General features: G+C 43.9%; 1 protein-coding gene and 1 long non-coding RNA gene across 5 annotated transcripts in view; one reads left to right on the forward strand and one right to left on the reverse strand.

Moving 5' to 3' along the window:
* Nucleotides 1-18731, forward strand: part of LOC135102938 (N-acetylated-alpha-linked acidic dipeptidase 2-like) — a 155006-nt gene that overhangs the window by 75629 nt on the left and 60646 nt on the right. For 2 of the 4 annotated variants that reach the window (XM_064008644.1, XM_064008647.1), the window contains exons 3-5: nucleotides 8977-9122; nucleotides 13157-13241; nucleotides 16269-16425. In XM_064008644.1, the coding sequence (XP_063864714.1) occupies nucleotides 8977-9122; nucleotides 13157-13241; nucleotides 16269-16425 (388 nt within the window). Of the gene's footprint in view, nucleotides 1-4732; nucleotides 4935-5211; nucleotides 5408-8976; nucleotides 9123-13156; nucleotides 13242-16268; nucleotides 16426-18731 lie in introns of those variants that run through there. The other 2 variants (XM_064008646.1, XM_064008645.1) reach the window with 2 other exon arrangements.
* LOC135102940 (uncharacterized) lies at nucleotides 2892-3951 on the reverse strand. The gene is made up of 2 exons (XR_010269871.1): nucleotides 3321-3951; nucleotides 2892-3145 (listed from the first exon to the last, which is right to left on the reverse strand). It is a non-coding gene; the product is annotated as an uncharacterized LOC135102940 (long non-coding RNA).

The raw sequence follows: 18731 nt of genomic DNA on the forward strand, positions 1-18731 counted from the left end.
GTGACGAAGTTCTTTGTTTACCTTATCCCTAGCGTCCTTGCACACACACACACACACACACACACACACACACACACACACACACACACACACACACACACACACACACACACACACACACACACACACACACACACACACACACACACACACACACACACCTCTTGACACCCCCAGTCTTGGTATGTTGGCAGTAATCCTGGCAAATCGTCCAAACGTTCTCCCAGTAATTATAAATGTGAAAATTCCAAGAGCTATGAATCCTGTCCTTAATTTTTTTCTCTCTCTCTCGCGTCGTTATCCACTCCAGATGGCAACGTGGCATTTTTATTAATTTTATTTCCTTATTCATTTATTTAGTCTTTCTGAAACGGAATATGTTAAATTTTGTCCTCGAGCTGCTCTGAGCCTCTCCCTGCCTTTCTCTTGCCTTTCTTGATGACTATGTAGGTTCTTCCTGATGCTGTTTTATGTATCCTTTCTAGAATTAATCCTCAGGGAGCCAGCTGCACTGATCACAATGTATATACAAGCACGGTGGTTTCATGGACAATAGCTTCGCCACCAGTCAGAAATCCTCCCATTTCATCCGTGTATATTTCCTGTCACTTTAACACCAATATCTGCATTCGCACCTCAGTGGCACCCAAGACTGATATCCACGGGGAAAACTGTACCCACATCCACAGATAATTGAATTCTGACACTTGATATACTTTTAAAGGAAGTGTGTTAGATTGAAGCATTACAGGGGCTGGGAAGCAAGTGTTGGCGGGAAGAGCGCGACAACACACACAAAACACATCTCACATTGGCCCGTATCCAGAAACGCTTTACTCTCTTACTCCGAACACGATTATTTTCACAGGCCACAGAGATGATTAAACTTGTTCTCAAAGTATTTATCTTGTTATCAAGTAGAAATCTTGTTAATTTGTCACTAGAACCTTAAAGACACCCCCAAAATCCATTGTAACTTGAACTAGTGTCTTTTGAATGTTGTGGAGGTGCGGCGCAGTGTTCCAGAATACGGTGCATTGCCTCCCTCACAATTCGCGTAAAGGTCAACTTTTTTCCCATATTGAGAACACCTGAAACATTAAAGGTCGTCGCGCAAACGTAAATTCGCATAATCAGAGTCCGCATATAACGACAATTAGGTGTAACAAATTTTTACACGTGGACATTCATCAGCTGTATGTATGATGGCAGCACACGTGAGGCACAGGAGACGCTGAAGGAAGCCCCGAGGCGGTACTGGAGCCAGGAGGGGAGGAGTGGCTTATTGACTGTCTCTTCTGTTCCCTCTGACTCTGTTTGTGTCCCTGTTAGTGTTTGTTTACTTGACTGTGTGCTTCTTTGTATATTTGCCTGTTTTGCTTTATGCTGTGTGTGTGTGTGTGTGTGTGTGTGTGTGTGTGTGTGTGTGTGTGTATATATATATATATATATATATATATATATATATATATATATATATATATATATATATATATATATATATATATATATATATATATATATATATATATATATATATATATATACACACACACACACACACACACACACACACACACACACACACACACACACACACACACACACACACACGACTTACCTTTAGGATTAATGTTAAGTATTTCCCCACCCCCTCTGTACATTTTTAGTTTGTTAACTGCCTGAATAATAAACCGTTTATTCTTCTTCTTCTTCTTCTTCTTCTTCTTCTTCTTCTTCTTCTTCTTCTTCTTCTTCTTCTTCTTCTTCTTCTTCTTCTTCTTCTTCTTCTTATTATTATTATTATTACTCACTCTCTCTCTCTCTCTCTCTCTCTCTCTCTCTCTCTCTCTCTCTCTCTCTCTCTCTCTCTCTCTCTCTCTCTCAATAGACAAATAAAATGGGTTAAAAATCAGGTTTGATGACCATCACCGCTGCACAGTAACGCAATGCTCAAAATTATACGTTCTCCATGTTTATTTATTTTATTTTTTTTCAGTGTCACTAATTGATCTAATTTTTTTTTCACTGTGCTCAACGGTGCGGTAATATAATACGTATAAGCGTTGCTAGGGATGAACTGTAAGAAAAATGTATAGAAATATTTTAAGGCGGGGACGGCGAGCCGTGGATGGGGTGACGCACGGCGCACCTCACAAATGCCTAGAATGCCGCCCATAGCGTAATATCTCACAGGATTCTGTCAATCCTTCCCCAGCTGCGCGTCACTCACTCACTCAGTTTTCCCCGTCACCACACCACCACGCCTGCACTCACCACCACACCACCACACAATAACACATCAATATAAAATCACATAATGCATCACTTTCTCACCACGACTAACACTGAGCACCGCAGTGCCACATCTCAAAACGCCGGCACCGCAGCTCAGCGCCACAACACCGCCACGCCACACCACACTGCACCACCACGAAGAGCAGCATTTTTAGCGTGTCCACTCGTCCATTGTGACGGGGCTTTCAGCATCATTAATGAACTATCATCTTTGCTTCATTTTTTCCCTCATTTTTTGTTAAGGTCAATAATAGTTTGGTAGTTTAAGTTCTTTGGTAGTGAGATTTTTGTCCGCGTAACAATTATCGACTCTCTCTCTCTCTCTCTCTCTCTCTCTCTCTCTCTCTCTCTCTCTCTCTCTCTCTCTCTCTCTCTCTCTCTCTCTCTCTCTCTCTCTCTTTATATATATATATATATATATATATATATATATATATATATATATATATATATATATATATATATATATATACTCGTATATATATATAAGTAATTTATTTATTTATTTATCATATTATATTTTTATTATGTCATATTACAGACCCATCAATAAGAAGAGGAATGTGCTCAGTTTTTGTTTTTTTCTCTCTCTTTTCTTGCACTATTTTCCTCCAACTGATTACTTTATGTACTTAATCGTTTATATTTTATTGCTCTTAGTTACAAAGCAACCTTAACTCAAGCCACTGTTGAAGATAAAGTTGTGATCGAGCTGGTGGCGGCGGTCCGGCGCCTACCGCCACCCGCCACTGATCAAAGCCGGCACGGTACACATCTGCAGGTCACGGGGCGGCAGTCGGGGTGGCGGTGAGGAAGCACGTGGGAGTTTTCACGGTGCGGTGATAGCCTGTTAAAGAAACAAAGAAAAAAAAAATTAAATATAAATTATTAAGGACAGCAACTGAAAATCTTGTCACGCTATGCTTACCAGTAATTGCAATTATGACGAACAAGCAAGTGATAGGTACAGTGTTGCGGGTGAGGGGTAAGGCCTGTCCTTTCCTCCTGACACAGAAACTCACTCAGCAGCTCTCAGTTCCTCCGGGCGGAGAGGAATAGCGGCGTGGATTGGTCGTGCTTCACCGCCACCCATCGCTTCCCCAATCTCCTCACTTATTCCCTCACGCTGCCGACTCTCATCAACAGTTTCTCGTGTCGGCGGAGTGGAGAGCGTAATTTCTCGAGAAGTCGCGGCAGCTCTTATTGTCTGCTCCATACTCGACCTTTATGACTCCTGTGTTGCGGCACCGACGGCGAGATTAGATTAAGTGAGATTAAGTGAAGCCCCGTGGTGACAGAGGAAGCTGCTCGTACCGCCGGGAGGACCCGCGGAGCAGTGGACCCGTGGACCCATAGCTTGGCTGCTGGGTGGCAGGTCTTTTTTTTTCATTTTATTTTTTCTTCTCTTTACAGAGAGAGAGAGAGAGAGAGAGAGAGAGAGAGAGAGAGAGAGAGAGAGAGAGAGAGAGAGAGAGAGAGAGAGAGAGAGAGAGAGAGAGAGAGAGAGAGAGAGAATTTATAACATCATTGATAAGTACGAACTTGGAAGTAATGCAGCAAATTTAGGAGAAAATTATGTTGTCTTGGCAGTGCCTGCATATTTGTTTAGTTTGTGTGAGGTAAATCTGAAAGAAGAGAAATAATCTTCCAGAATATTAACTAGTCTCAATTTTTTCGTGTTGTGATTTTGAAACTTTAAACTTCTATAATCACTAGTGTGTTATATATATATATATATATATATATATATATATATATATATATATATATATATATATATATATATATATATATATATATATATATATATATATATATATATATATATATATATATATATATACATATAACAATCAACTAGAATAATTTACCTTTTTTTTCATTAATTCAAAGTCCCGAACAGTAGTAGCGTGTGAGCACCGCGATAGTCAATCGTCTCATTTTCACTTGCATGTCTCGAGGCGTTGCAGCGTAAGACAGGTTGAATGACTACCTTGTAACTGTGTTAGTAGTGAGACGCGTGAGATGAGAAGCCAGTCGCCAACACTGCTACTTTCTCAGCCTTATGGGGAAAGGGACGGTGGACGGCACGGTCGTTGTTTTACACAAACTCAAACTTTGTTTCCATCTCATTTATTGTAAAATGTGTTGAATATTTCCTCATAAAAACTTGTCCTCTTCCATTTATGTTCGAAATCATGTTCTTATTAGTTTTCTTGGTGACTAACTTATTCAAAAAGTGTTGCCATTTGTGTTTAATTCTCAAATTTGGCCAATAGATGAGGGGTTTCTATCATGTATCGGACACACTCAAATATGCGCCGAGCACGTGAACATTGAAATAAAGTTTGGTTTCGTATCTCTGTGGTAGTTCCTAATAAACAGTAAGTGTTTATATAAAGGAGATAAGTTGATAGCGACTACGTATTAGATATTGGGGGATGGGGGTGACGGGGAGAGTTGCCAGGCTTTCCCATACCAGTGTGTGAACGACCGCCTGTGTGGAGAGTGTAGAGTGTTTGTGCACATACTGACATTACCGAGTGACCTTATTTGAGTAGTCCAGCATAAGGCAGCAATATGGACGCGGCTGACGATGAATTGCTTCCGATCTCACGCAAGTCGGCACGTTACAGGCAAGTTCTCAGCAGCGTCCTCCCATCCAGAGCATGATATGCAGTCTCATCTCTACAGCCTTTTTAATTAAGACGTGTTATTGCCACTCTCACTTTAAATTTAAATCATATCATTACACTGTTAGACAATTGTTAGCTTGTTCAATGTTATTTCATTTGTGTCGTACGAGTGTTGAGGCTTGGGCTAAATGCTATAACATCAATTCATTATTTGTTCAGTGTGGCATGTAGCCGCAGCGGGGTTGGGTGTAGCGAGTGGCAGGTGTGTGTGTGTGTGTGTGTGTGTGTGTGTGTTAGGCGCGGAATGAGCGTCGTGAGGGTGGAGGGTGGCAGCAGCAGCGGGGAGAGTCTCAACGAGATGGTGTTGCCATGGCGAGAGTTGCACCATCACCAAAGTCACCTCCCGCCTTCCTGGTCCTCACCTCTCGGCCGGCCACGAGTGCATGGGGTCTGTGTGCCAATCGATCCTTGAGGTGTGAGTGCGTACGTGTGTGTGTGTGTGTGTGTGTGTGTGTGTGTGTGTGTGTGTGTGTGTGTGTGATGGAAATATTAATATCCCGTGTAGCAGCTCAATATTCACCCTGAGGAACAATGGGCAAGTAATAATGGCACGTGGCGATGAACAGCAACAGGTTTGAACATGTGCCTGAGTGACGTCTCGGGTCAGGGTTATGGAAGACCCGGGCTGCATTGCTGACTCCAGGCTGTATTCTCAGTGAGCACTACTGTATAAGAGCTGATGTGTATAATTACGCAGTAAGCTGTACGCACCCATGCCGAATAATTTTCTTAGACTTACAAATGCGATGAGTGCAGCATGTACCTAATGCATAAGGTATTAACCGTGATTCAGCGCATGGCGGCAAGAAACATTCATACGTAGAGTGGTTCCAGCGGAAACGGAGAGAGAGAGAGAGAGAGAGAGAGAGAGAGAGAGAGAGAGAGAGAGAGAGAGAGAGAGAGAGAGAGAGAGAGAGAGAGAGAGAGAGAGAGAGAGACAACACTGAGTAATAATATTCATAACGAGTTGCGAAGCTTTTATTGCTTAGAGCGAACGTTTCTGGATGAAATGTTCGGCTTTTAATTTCCTCTTAATTTTACCGCAGGTTACTCAGTTTGCTAATTTTAGGCTTAAAGCGAAGCTGCAGCAGGAACGCTGGAAACCATCCTAAAATGAATACGAAAAAAAAAAAAAATGTTTTCGGTAATTTTTAGGGTTATGCAAAAGGCTGTCCTCCTGTCACCCAGCATGCTGTCATCCCGTCTCCCAGCGTTCTGCCACCCCGTCACCCAACGTGCTGTCACTCCGTCACCAAGCGTGCTGTCATCCCATCACCCAGCGTGCTGCCACCCAGTCACCAAGCGTGCTGTCATCCCGTCACCCAGCGTGATGTCACCCCGTCATCAAGCGTGCTGTCACCCCGTCACCCAGTGTGATGTCACCCCGTCACCAAGCGTGCTGTCACCCCGTCACCCACCGTGCTGTCACCTCTTCGCCCAGCGTGCTGTCACCCCGTCACCCAGCGTGCTGTCACCCCTTCACCCAGCGTGCTGTCACTAGCTTACTGTCATCGGTCACCCTTGATGCCGTCGCTCCGTCACTAGTCTCTCTGATTGCTCTCTTGTTACTCTCATTGTTGTCACGGTGTCATTCTGTTATCCCGTCATCCCGCCACTGTTATAATCGTCACCCTGGTGGTCGCCACGCAGACGTTCAGCTCCACCTGCCGTCTGTCCTGCCGCCGCGGTGTTCTCGCCCCAGCGCGGAGATGAGCGACAGGGAAAACAGACTGGCGGCTGTGGGGTCTTCCGTGATTTGTTTGTCGCGTGATTTATGGAGCCGATAGTGTTGGTCACGTGGCGCCCCCACACTAGGCCGCGTTAGAGGCGTGACGTCACGTGTTCATTAACTCGTTCATTATTCAGTCATATTATTATTAATGGATTGTGTCCTGTTTGTTGATTTATTTTGAGGAGTTGACAAAATGTGTGTGTGTGTGTGTGTGTGTGTGTGTGTGTGTGTGTGTGTGTGTGTGTGTGTGTGTGTGTGTGTGTGTGTGTGTGTGTGTGTCATACAAAGAGACCTTTGATTTTCTTGGAATGCAAAACGAGGTAGGGATTTCCTTCCACGAATAGAGAGAGAGAGAGAGAGAGAGAGCCAATTTAACCAAAATCAACTGAGATAAAAGACAATAACTCATTCTCCAAGTCAGAATCAGATTAAGGCAACCCATTTCCCAGTAAGAGTGTGTGGTTGGTGACGGACGGAAAGGCGTGTGGGGGATCCAAAAGCTACACTGCCGTGGTGGTCTTGAAGCTACAACAACGCGCTGCTCACCTTCATTATGAGGGAAGACTAAAACTTAGGACTGAAAATATTGAGACACGACGGCGGGCAGGTGGTGAGGCCTGGCCTGGTAGATGCGCACGCTTTGTTGTTCTCTAAATTGCCCGAGTCATTTATATATCAGGTCTTTCGCGTGGACCTTCTACTTTCCCATCGTCCCGAAAGAAATATACATGTTAAGCGAATAATGGAGGCAGGAATTAGGCTGGCAACGTTAGCACCAATCACCGGTCAGACCACCTACCAGGAAGACTTCCAAGCCACCAACCCCTCTACAGAAATAATGAGGTCCTCAGATGAGCCGGAAGAGCCGAGCGTGTGCAAGAAGACTATCTCGGCTGTCAGTGATGTAAAGCCTTTGTTGGCCGCCTGAGCCTTCAGGAATGACACGTGATCTTGACAGCCGCCATCGTGAAGCCGTGGTGAAGAAAATGCTTGGTGAATATGTTTCTTAATGGAACTTTAAATTGCAGATATAACAAAACAAATGAGGGCAGTGGCGGGGAAAAACTCTTGAAGTTTTAATGAATGTGAGCGAAAGGAACAATATACGACCATAAGGTAGCCGCCTAGGTGTGGAACGAAATGTAAGCGGAATGGGATTGAAAATAGATTTAGGAAGAAAGAGTTCATTGTGTTGTAGAGAAATATGTTAATGAATGATAGATATGAGGCAATGTGTGAGCCAGGAGAAACCCCGGAGCGTGAGGCAAACAAGGGAACAGGTAGAAAAGGTGACAACAAGGGTGTTGGTGAGGTCATGTGTACACACCGGACAGGATATCCTCCCGAGGTAACGTCACGGCGAGGTGCGAGTCACCCAAACATCAGTGCACTGAGGAGAGTAAGGATGACGCGGCGCCCTAACAGACTGAGCAGCACCAGGCTTTTGCTAGGGAGTCATGTTACCTCGAGCTGTACCTTTGAATAATACAGCAGAGGGGTCCTAGCTACACACATCACATTGAATAAAAGTCAAGGAACGGTCGCTTTTTTGCCGATGCCTTCGTTATTATTCAGTGAGAGGGCAGCAGAGGGCAAGTACTCCAACCATCCATCCTCCCAGCTCCTCCACCTTCCTGTAACTCTTGCAGCACCGCCTCTTGTTCTCCGTAATAAAGACACGTGGGACAGGTGTGCGGTCTCTTGCTTAAGCCGCGGCGAGAAGTGGCCCTGTTTCTGCCCCGAATGTGTAATGGTCCTGTTTTGGTGTGGCTCTCCGGGCCTGTCATGTTCCCCCGCGAGGCCTTGTCATGGAGTTTTAGCCCCGCATTGTATTGTTCATTCTTTGTTCTTTCCCGCAATAATACTCTTGCGGGGAGGGGGGGGGTATACTCTATTGCTTTCCCGTCTCTCTCTCTCTCTCTCTCTCTCTCTCTCTCTCTCTCTCCTCTCTCTCTCTCTCTCTCTCTCTCCTCTCTCTCTCTCTGGCTCGCTCGGTCCCTCCTTCTGTGAGCTATATGGAGTGAATGGTTGCATAATACAATAGCATTTCGGAATAGTTAACCTGTTTTCCATTGTGTGCACCACTGACGTGCTACTGTGTATTATATTACCGTCATTCATCATCATCACTCATCATCACGCTGATCACCATCAACATTTGTACAGTACAATGCTGTGTGTTCTCCCACACACCAACAATCTAGTCTCTCATCACTACACAACATAACCACCCTTTTCTCTCTCCCGCAGGCTGTCTGGGAAGGGCGGCGACTGCGGGTGTACTGGCGTGAATCGGAAGCACCCGTGGACTAAAATAATGGGTGAAGGCAAGGGAACAGTGCTGAGCATTGCCGCAGTGTTCCAGGTGCTGGTGGCGACCTCTGTTATTTTGGCAGGTAAGAGGGAACATATGTGTGCCTACCTAATGTGTCTCTCCTCTCCCTTCCTTCATCCTTTCCTCCCTCGCGACCTAATCCATGCATTCAACGCTCCCCTCTCCCTCTTTCCCGCATCCACTGCCACGTCCTCTGTTTTGTGAAGTCTTTAGGGCTGGCTGAAAAACACAATCGCAGATAACCGCTTTTTCTGTTCCCAAAATGTAACTATACCATGACGGGATGCGTTTGAGTGTTAGTTGTAAAGTTTCCCCCTGAGGACCACGTATGCATGAGTCCCTGAATGGCGGATTGTAGCCATTCAGATCACTCTCTTTATTTACTGTGCCTCTTGTAGCGGTTGCAGGAACATATTTTGGTGCTAGTGGGATACCAAAAGAGCACCGAGTTTCAGATCACACACACACACACACACACACACACACACACACACACACACACACACACACACACACACACACACACACACACACACACACACACACACACACACACACACACACACACACACACACACACACACACACACACACACACACACACAAAAGTGGACATATTAAAGCATCAAGAACGAGTTGCGGTGATTACAGGGTTTGCATGGCAGTGATTGATAAGAAATTTTTTTTAGATACATTTACAAAGCTATCAGTACATCCATTGAACTTAGGAATTTCAGGGAAAAAAAATTATATTCTTGTCAGCATTTTGTTCGACGTTGACATGAGTGGACGTTTTGCTCTCAGATATCAGATAAAGGGTTTATGAAAGATCTCTTCGTTTCATGTTGATTCAAGTAAATATTATAAAGAAGGGTACGTGCGTATTCAAGTGCTTATTCTATTCAACAATATTAAATTTTACTGTTAAGAGCGTAAGTAGGGACGTAACGTGTTTACACAGCCAATGTGCAGTGACTGTCAAGCAGCTTATTTGATTTTTCCCACATGTTAAAAATTGCTATATTATTAAGATTAAAAAGTCACAAATCCCCCTTCTCTCTCTCTCTCTCTCTCTCTCTCTCTCTCTCTCTCTCTCTCTCTCTCTCTCTCTCTCTCTCTCATGTGGGAGTCTATCAATATTTAATGTCCCGCCAATAACAGTCCGGCAGGTTTTCCTTACTCGTCGAACGCAGACCTTCAATAAATATGATCCAAATATGACATGAATATTAAATTCTTTTGTCTTGACGAAACAATTCAAACTAAAGGGGAATTACGTAGTTACTTACAAGAAGCCAGACTCGCCCTTCACTGGCAACCGTGTCGTTCCGCCGTCCAGCCACTCACCGTGAGAAATTGAAGCGTTGTCGTCATATCAGGGTGCATTATGCCATCTCTGCTTCTTGATTCTTTTACTGCTACGGCTCCTACTCAACCTTGATGAAATGATGTCATGCAAGGTGAGAATATGATCATAAAGAGAAACACTGACGGCGAAAGCAGTGATATAACAGTTCAGACTTTCAGTGGCTCTAACTTTATTCTTATTGGGGTCTGTAGAAAGGAAAAGGTGCATTATTATTAGCATTCAAAGGGATAAGACCAGTTTGCTTCCTTTTCTAATCCCATTTTGGTACAGTTTAACTTTCCTCCACGCTTGCTGTGGGTTTTGTATCAAGTGAATGAGGCGACTGGCGGGTAAAGGAGTGAAACGAGTGTATAGGTGTGTGCATGTTTGTGTGTGTGCCTCAGTTGTGTGTCTCGAGTGTGGATGAACCAGTGACTTCATAAATGTTTCGTACCGTGTGAATCAGCTTGAATCCTGTTGCACTTTTGTGAACACCAAAATAAGCTGTCTCATATTTCCCTACACCGTCCTTACAGACCACCTGCGTCACGGCGGGGAACTCGAAGAATCCATGAAAATGATCGTTTTCCTTAACTGCGGGAATCTGTTCGGGAATTGTATCAGCGAACTAGTCAGAATTGGTTCCTTATCTCTCTGACAGTACTCTGCCCTCACCCCTCTCCTCCATGCCTTCTCCTTTCCCAAACTACCTGTCTCATCTATCATCTTTCCACTCTTCTCTCTCCTCGCCGCCCTTTGACGTCATCCCATCCATACGAGTACATGCGATTGCCTATCTCACCCATGCTACCCTATTTCAGACTCTCATCTCACCTTTTCCCCTCATCTTCCGACCATTTCCCTCACTCTTCCCATTTGCCACTCTCCCTCCCATATCCTGTTGCATCTCGAATCATCCACGTCCATCTTTGAATCTACTTTACTTTTTTTTTCATCTTCAGCCGTTCTATTCGTTTTCTCTATTTCTTACTTTCTCCTTCTCTTTTCCTTGTGTTTTCCTCCCCCATTAAGTTATAGTGCCATGGCCAAGAGTGTAACTGCTTGCTTATCCGATATTTACGGCTGAGTTTTCTATAATAATAAGTGCGTAGAATTAATAACTGTTCAGAAATGTCGCGGGGCTTTGACAGAGGAAGATAAATGAGGGTAGCGGCAAAGGGGACGTTTTGAAAGGTGTGGCGCTGGTGAAGGAGAACGAAGGGTACACACACACACACACACACACACACACACACACACACAGACATGCGCAGCGAGGAAGGAAAGAAAAAGAAATACTACAAAATGACAGATGAAAAAGAACCTCCCAGGAGAGAGAGAAAAATATTAAATTATGTAAACTAAGAGAGAGAGAGAGAGAGAGAGAGAGAGAGAGAGAGAGAGAGAGAGAGAGAGAGAGAGAGAGAGAGAGAGAGAGAGAGAGAGAGAGAGAGAGAGAGAGAGAGAGAGAGAGAAATTCCACCCTTAAAGCATAATTGAATAAGGCCTTTGGTAATAATGGTGTGCCTTGAATTATGTATTGGTGTCGTCAGTGTGTGTGTGTGTGTGTGTGTGTGTGTGTGTGTGTACAGAGGAGCGGCGGCGAGTGTTGGAACGTCTTACTGAAATCCTTAGGTAATCGAATTTAGCGTGCAAATTATGCCGTGTTTGGGTTGCGAGTTACGTTTCAGAGAGAGAGAGAGAGAGAGAGAGAGAGAGAGAGAGAGAGAGAGAGAGAGAGAGAGAGAGAGAGAGAGAGAGAGAATATCACGTACTTCATATTTGACGTGAAAGATATGACTATGCATGTTATGTTCCCCCAAATACCACGCCACCAGCTGGAGTTGGGGTGCGTTTTGGAGAGAGGAAAAGATGGTGGGCGATGTGTTGGTGTTGGCAACGGGATCTCTTTTCCATTACGTCGAAAATTTAGCTTGGGGTCACATTTCACTGTCAGCATCACCTTGTGAATATCCGTTATAACCATTTTCACAGCGGAAGGCGAGAGGAGAGAGAAGGATGGACGGTGAAAAACGAAATATGATTCAGTTACATAAGTGGAATCTATTGTGTGAGCGCTTGCTTTTCTGGTGCAGTTGTTTTCATCCGCAGATGGGAAGAGAGAGAGAGAGAGAGAGAGAGAGAGAGAGAGAGAGAGAGAGAGAGAGAGGAAGAGAGAGGAGAGAGAGAGAGAGAGAGAGAGGAGAGAGAGAAGAGAGAGAGAGAGAGAGATTTTATCTATTTTCTGTCCAACTACGACTCGAGCAGCCTCGACAAACAAGATGGCATTAGGATTTGAGTTTCTTAATGATTTACAAGACGGTACGTTGAAAATAACATCGTGGAAAGGAAAATATAACTAAAAGATAAAAAAAAGAATACGGTTCCCTTGCTTTGTTGTGGCCGCGGAGCACTCCCGGAGCGAATGAAAGGACTTGTTTCCAAGTTAAATCGTCTTTTGTGCAGCCGCTCTACTCTTTGCATTTATAATAGAGGCTGTATATAGCGCTATTAGGCTTGATGGCGCCGTGTTGATGATTTGGCGGCGAGCTCCCTGGGAGATGCTGTAGCTTTGTGGTGGAGAAGGATATTCTAAAGAGATGTTCACTTGTTCCTGATTACAGATTACTGACATACGTCTCTCTCTCTCTCTCTCTCTCTCTCTCTCTCTCTCTCTCTCTCTCTCTCTCTCTCTCTCTCCTCTCTCTCTCTCTCTCTCTCTCTCTCTCTCTCTCTCTCTCTCTCAGTGGTGTTGTGGAGTAAGCAGCCCCCTGACGTCCCTGCGGTAGTCCTGGAAAAATGCAGCGGGGACGCCATCTCCGCCTCGCTCAGGTATGAACCTTTCCGCCCGCAGGTTGGGAAGAGGTGGGTAGGGAAGCCTCCGCCTGGTCCTTGGCACTATGGTGAACGGAACTGGAGGCTGCACTCTCCTTTTTTATTTTCATTTTTTTCTTTATATTTCTTTCTTTTAGCAGTAGCAGTTAGGGAGAAATGGAGCGTTGCAAGCCACAAGGAAAAAGACTGAGGGGCAGACTCCCCTTCAGGAGCCAACGTAACCAGATGGTGTCAGCAAGGCATAGAACCTACCGGCGTGTGTGGTGGTCCTTGTTATTGCCGCTCTTTTTTTTTTCTCTCCTTTTCAAGTTCGTCCTGTTTGATCTCATAAGGGAAGCAGAGAGACCTGCTTGGTGGTAGAATGAGGAACTAGAGGGCTGCTACAGGATGGCTTCACGCCTAGCGACAAGCAGCCGTGTAAGTGGTGGAGGATATCTACTCCCCGCAGCCATTCCTCGACAAACTTCCTGGCGGCTCGGGGAAGCGTGGGCGTCTTGTGTTATCGACGCAGGACGCCCTGCTGCTGACACTGTCTGCGTGCTCAAAATTGTCTGATCTCAAAGGAAGAAGAGGAAATATAATTTGTTTTTTTTATTTTGTCGAAGTATAAACAAGTATGTGACCACTATATTTTCCATTTGTGTCAGGTTCTAAAAAATAAGTCACCTGCTGCGAAAAAAAATAAAATAAAGTGACGGTAAACTGAAAAAAAAAAAAAAACGAAAGAAAACTTGATAAATCAAAATATCATGAATGTTTTCGTTAAAATGTTTGCTGACAAATCGAAGAAGACACGAGAAAGAGGAGACAATTGAAAAGTAATCCATTAAAATGTCGGACATCACCGAGTAGCGAAGTGAGATCCTGTCAGATGGAAAGAATGACTGGTTTAGAGGTGTTTGTGTGTGTGTGTGTGTGTGTGTGTGTGTGTGTGTGTGTGTGTGTGTGTGTGTGTGTGTGTGTGTGTGTGTGTGTGTGTGTGTGGGGTATACAGTGCGAACATGTGTCATTATCATACCTGGGAACGCGGAAAGAATATCGGAGATATAATTATGTTGAAGGAACAAACAGTTATTGTTATTACGGTTAAAACTAAAACCAAATACCATCATAATGAGAGCAGAGGAAAACAGTATAAACCAAGAAAACCCAGTCTTAACTATACTAAAAACAATATTATCATTTTACGGTGACCTTTGTGTTGCCACAGTGGAAAATTTACTTTAAGATTCTGACGGAAATAAATGTGTAAAGTTTACGTCAGTTTCTGCTTATCGGAGACCATTAGTCGTGTAAAGGAAAATCAGTTCTTCCCATAACTTATGATTTACCGGCTGAGTGAGAGTCGAGCAATCATCATTAAAGTGTTCTCGTCGAGTGGTGCAGGTGGCGAGGGGAAATAGCCTGAATCACCGTAACCTGTAGCCAAGAATATACCGGGATATGGATGTAACAAGACGAAAAACTAGCGACTTATGGCGAGGCTGAAACCACATTACGAGGTTGTGAGCGAGTGATGCGATGAAGGGAAGTTCTTGTGGCGCCTAAGACCACACACTACGTCCTCTTAGCCCCAGTGGAGTTCCGCCTGAGGGAGAGTGTGCAGGGGTGTAATTTAAGATATCTAGAAAACACACACACACACCTTCATTAATCAGATAACGATGGCACCTTGAAAATAAATTCACGTACACGAAACCTTCAGTCCCTTGTGTGTGTGTGTGTGTGTGTGTGTGTGTGTGTGTGTGTGTGTGTGTGTGTGTGTGTGTGTGTGTGTGTGTGCGTGCGTGCGCGCATGTGTGCGCGCATATGCGCGCATATGCACATGTGTGGGTGTGTGTGTGTGTGTGTGTGTGTGTGTGTGTGTGTGTGTGTGTGTGTGTTGATTAAACCTGGGGAACAAATTCTAGGCGTTAGGGGGAAATAAAGCAAGGGAAGTCTCATTTGTTACTCACACACGCCCAGGACTCCCTCGAGACGTGCCAGTGTGGAGTGTCTTGGTGGCCACGTAACTCTGCTCAGAATTGTTACTTCACTCCCTCCTTCCCTCCCTCTCCTCCCACCTCAATATAGTATGAGTTGTCCTACACTTCATTTTTTTATTTTTATTTTTCGTATTTGTCGTGTTTCACATAAATAGCTCCCACATTTTCTTTTCTTTTTGAATAAACCATTTCCTTTCTTTCCGCCGTGAAATCGGTCCTGGAATGCTGGAATGTGAATTTGGTTTTCCTGTATTTTCTGCTGGTAATATATTCAAGACATAAAGAGAATGCATTGTTATGTTACGCCTATTTATGATCGTCCACTGCTGTGTTCTGGAAACTTTTGTGAGAGAGAGAGAGAGAGAGAGAGAGAGAGAGAGAGAGAGAGAGAGAGAGAGAGAGAGAGAGAGAGAGAGAGAGAGAGAGAGAGAGTATTACACTGGTACTAAATGAAATTACATAAGGAGCCTTTCTGGTAAGTAAGAGTGAGGAGGCGCGTTCGGAGAAGCCTCGGGACTATTGGAAGCGTCATTCGTCACGCTCCCACGAGTCTCATCGGGGATCAGCTTCCTCCCGAGCAGCAGCAGCAGAGCGACTTCAATAATGCTGCAAAGCCGTCCTTCCACATGCCTTTGTCCGCCTCGCTGTTCCCGGAGATCATGCACGTGAAGCTGCCGGCGGCTTGCGTGCGTCAATCACGGAGGTGATCCTGAAAATATGCATGTTGGAGGCTCTGGAAGTTACCGAATAGAAATGAGCGCACTTAATAAGGGGGGAAATGTTTATATATATATATTATATATATATATATATATATATATATATAATATATATATATATATATATATATATATATATATATATATATATATATATATATATATATATATATATATATATATATATATATATATATATATATATATATATATATATATATATATATATATATATATAGCTAAGTAGAAGACTTGTAGAGTATGTTTTCCAGAGTAATCTTTATGTTTGAAGTAACTCCGACGACTGATCTCCATTGCAGACACCTGACCTCTGAACCTCACACGGCGGGCACCGAGGCAGACACCCAGCAGGCGCAGTGGGTCGCGGAGCAGTGGCGGGATCAAGGGCTGGACACAGTCAACCTTGTGCCTTACGATGTTCTCCTTTCTTACCCTGACACCGACAAGACCAACACGGTGAGTCGAGGTGGGCGTCAGGAAACTCTTTTTGGATTTGTAACATTTATTTTACTTGTATAGATATTACGCACGTGACGACGTTACCACATTACTGACATCAACAAACCGGTGCTGGCCGCGGCTGCTATATGTATTACAAAAAGGTAGAGAGTTGTTGTATCAACTTGCTTAAATAATGTAGATGCAGTGTTTCCTTTTATAGGTATTCTACACACACAAAATACAGGAAAGTCACCATGGAAAGATCGTGAATTGTGGTATGTTATGATTTAATGCCGTCACCTCAAGGGTTCAGGAATCTACACAGTAAAGTATTTGTAGTTTCCAAACTTTTGTATGCTGTGTAGTTATACATATTAACTTTTGAAAAGCATCACATAGAGAGGAATGCGTAGAAAATCTAGTTGAGAAGATCGCCACTACCAGGCTTCTCTTCTCTTACCTTGGTCTTATAACCTATTCCCTTGCACTTCACAACGTAGGAAAAAACCTGATCTACCAAGAGTTCAACATAAAATGAGCTAAGGTTGATAAATGAACACCATCAATCATCTCTCCAGCCGTAATGAGTGAGTTTAATGGGCGTGAATGCTGTTAGTCCAGAGGGGAAGACACATGATATGTTTACATTCCGCCTCGGCGAAAAGTCGAGATGAGCTGATGAGGGAAGAGGCTGAGTGATCCACTGCTTACTATTCCCAGTGTGCTCTGCTGCGTAGATACAAACATTTAAGTGTGTTAGGCAACGCTCAGTTTGCCTTATTTAAGTGGACGGGAATGTAGGCTAAAATGAGAACTACTTGGCTCATTTGTCTGAAACAACACAAGTGTGTATAAAGCCAAGTCAGTGCCGAGGTCACCCCTCTGTGAAATTTAACCCTTTCCTAGTAACATTTTGGACGTGTGTGTGTGTGTGTGTGTGTGTGTGTGTGTGTGTGTGTGTGTGTGTGTGTGTGTGTGTGTGTGTGTGTGTGTGTAAACACTTGCTCGCAGTGTCATGTGAGATAGAAAACTTAGGAGGAGAAAGAGGAGTCACAGGATCCAAATACTGGGAAGGCAAAGAAGAGAGAGGAAAGGTAAAATACGCTTTTTCTTCGAGGCAATAAACTTGTTCTGCCGCTTCATGAATGAAAATCAACCTTTCGCATAAAAGTCGAGCGGCTCTTTTACGTGAAGTTATTTTTTTCCCTCGTTCCTATTTTCTTCTCAGACGCACTGACGCTGTCACATTACAGGCGAGCTGGTTGTTTTTTACATCAACCTTTTAGTCTGCGTTCCTGCCCCACTCCCCGCCCCTCTTCCTGGCATGCTCTTAAGGGATTTGTGATGGTGATTTGAATAAACTTTGCATGTTTTGGAAAGATTTTTAGTCGCAGATCATACTTTGTACGTTTATTTATTAATTTCTCGGTGCTATTTGCAGTTTCAACCAACCAAAGAATTTCCGGTGTACCATTACGTATTTCTTGATGATTCTTAGTCTGTGGTGGATCAATGGATCTTACTTTTCATCTCCTTTACAAGAATATCGAATCGAAATTATGTTTCCCTTTCTTCCTAACGATCTTGGGAATTCTTTGGAAACACGAGTTCTTAGATGGAGATGAGTGAAATCGAGTATCTGCTGTGCGCAACGTAATAGCAAAAGTTATTTCGAAACTGGACGCAACAGCACATTGTAACGCTGTAACTAAGGTGCGGCAAAACAATCCCTGCCTCATCGGCCGCTCCCCGCCAACACTTCGGTGGCGAAATAGTTCTCGTCACCACCAACGATGCCGCCGCCGTCGTCGTTGGTGCAATATGTATTTTTATTTGATTTTTGTTGTGATTTTGTTAATTTCCAGGTTCATGTCAGGCCCAGATGATTCCCACCCAGCGACCTAAAAACTGCGATTTTATCTTGGGGGGCACTCAAGATCGTGGCGGAGGAAGCCAGACATAGCCCGGAAACGAGATTTTTGCGTTGGTAATGAAAAGGAAAATTAATCAATTCACCTCCGAAATCACGCAGATAAACATACAACGCGCCGGAAATTCATTGGTTGGTTGAAATTGCAGATTGTCAGTTTATTTACATATAATTAGTTTGCACATTGTAGTTAGGAAACTCTCCAATTTGTCTATCACAGCAAGCACTATCATTCATTGTACTTCCCATACGATGCCATCACCAGCAAGCCACATGTAAACACTCACGACCATGTTCAGTTTCCCGATCATTGTTCCCCTTCTTACTTCCAGACGATTTCTACCAAAGATTCTTTACTTGATGCCATTCTTGCTCACCTTTATCACATAAA

Source organism: Scylla paramamosain, chromosome 8 (assembly GCF_035594125.1).
Source record: "Scylla paramamosain isolate STU-SP2022 chromosome 8, ASM3559412v1, whole genome shotgun sequence".
Taxonomy (NCBI): domain Eukaryota; kingdom Metazoa; phylum Arthropoda; class Malacostraca; order Decapoda; family Portunidae; genus Scylla; species Scylla paramamosain.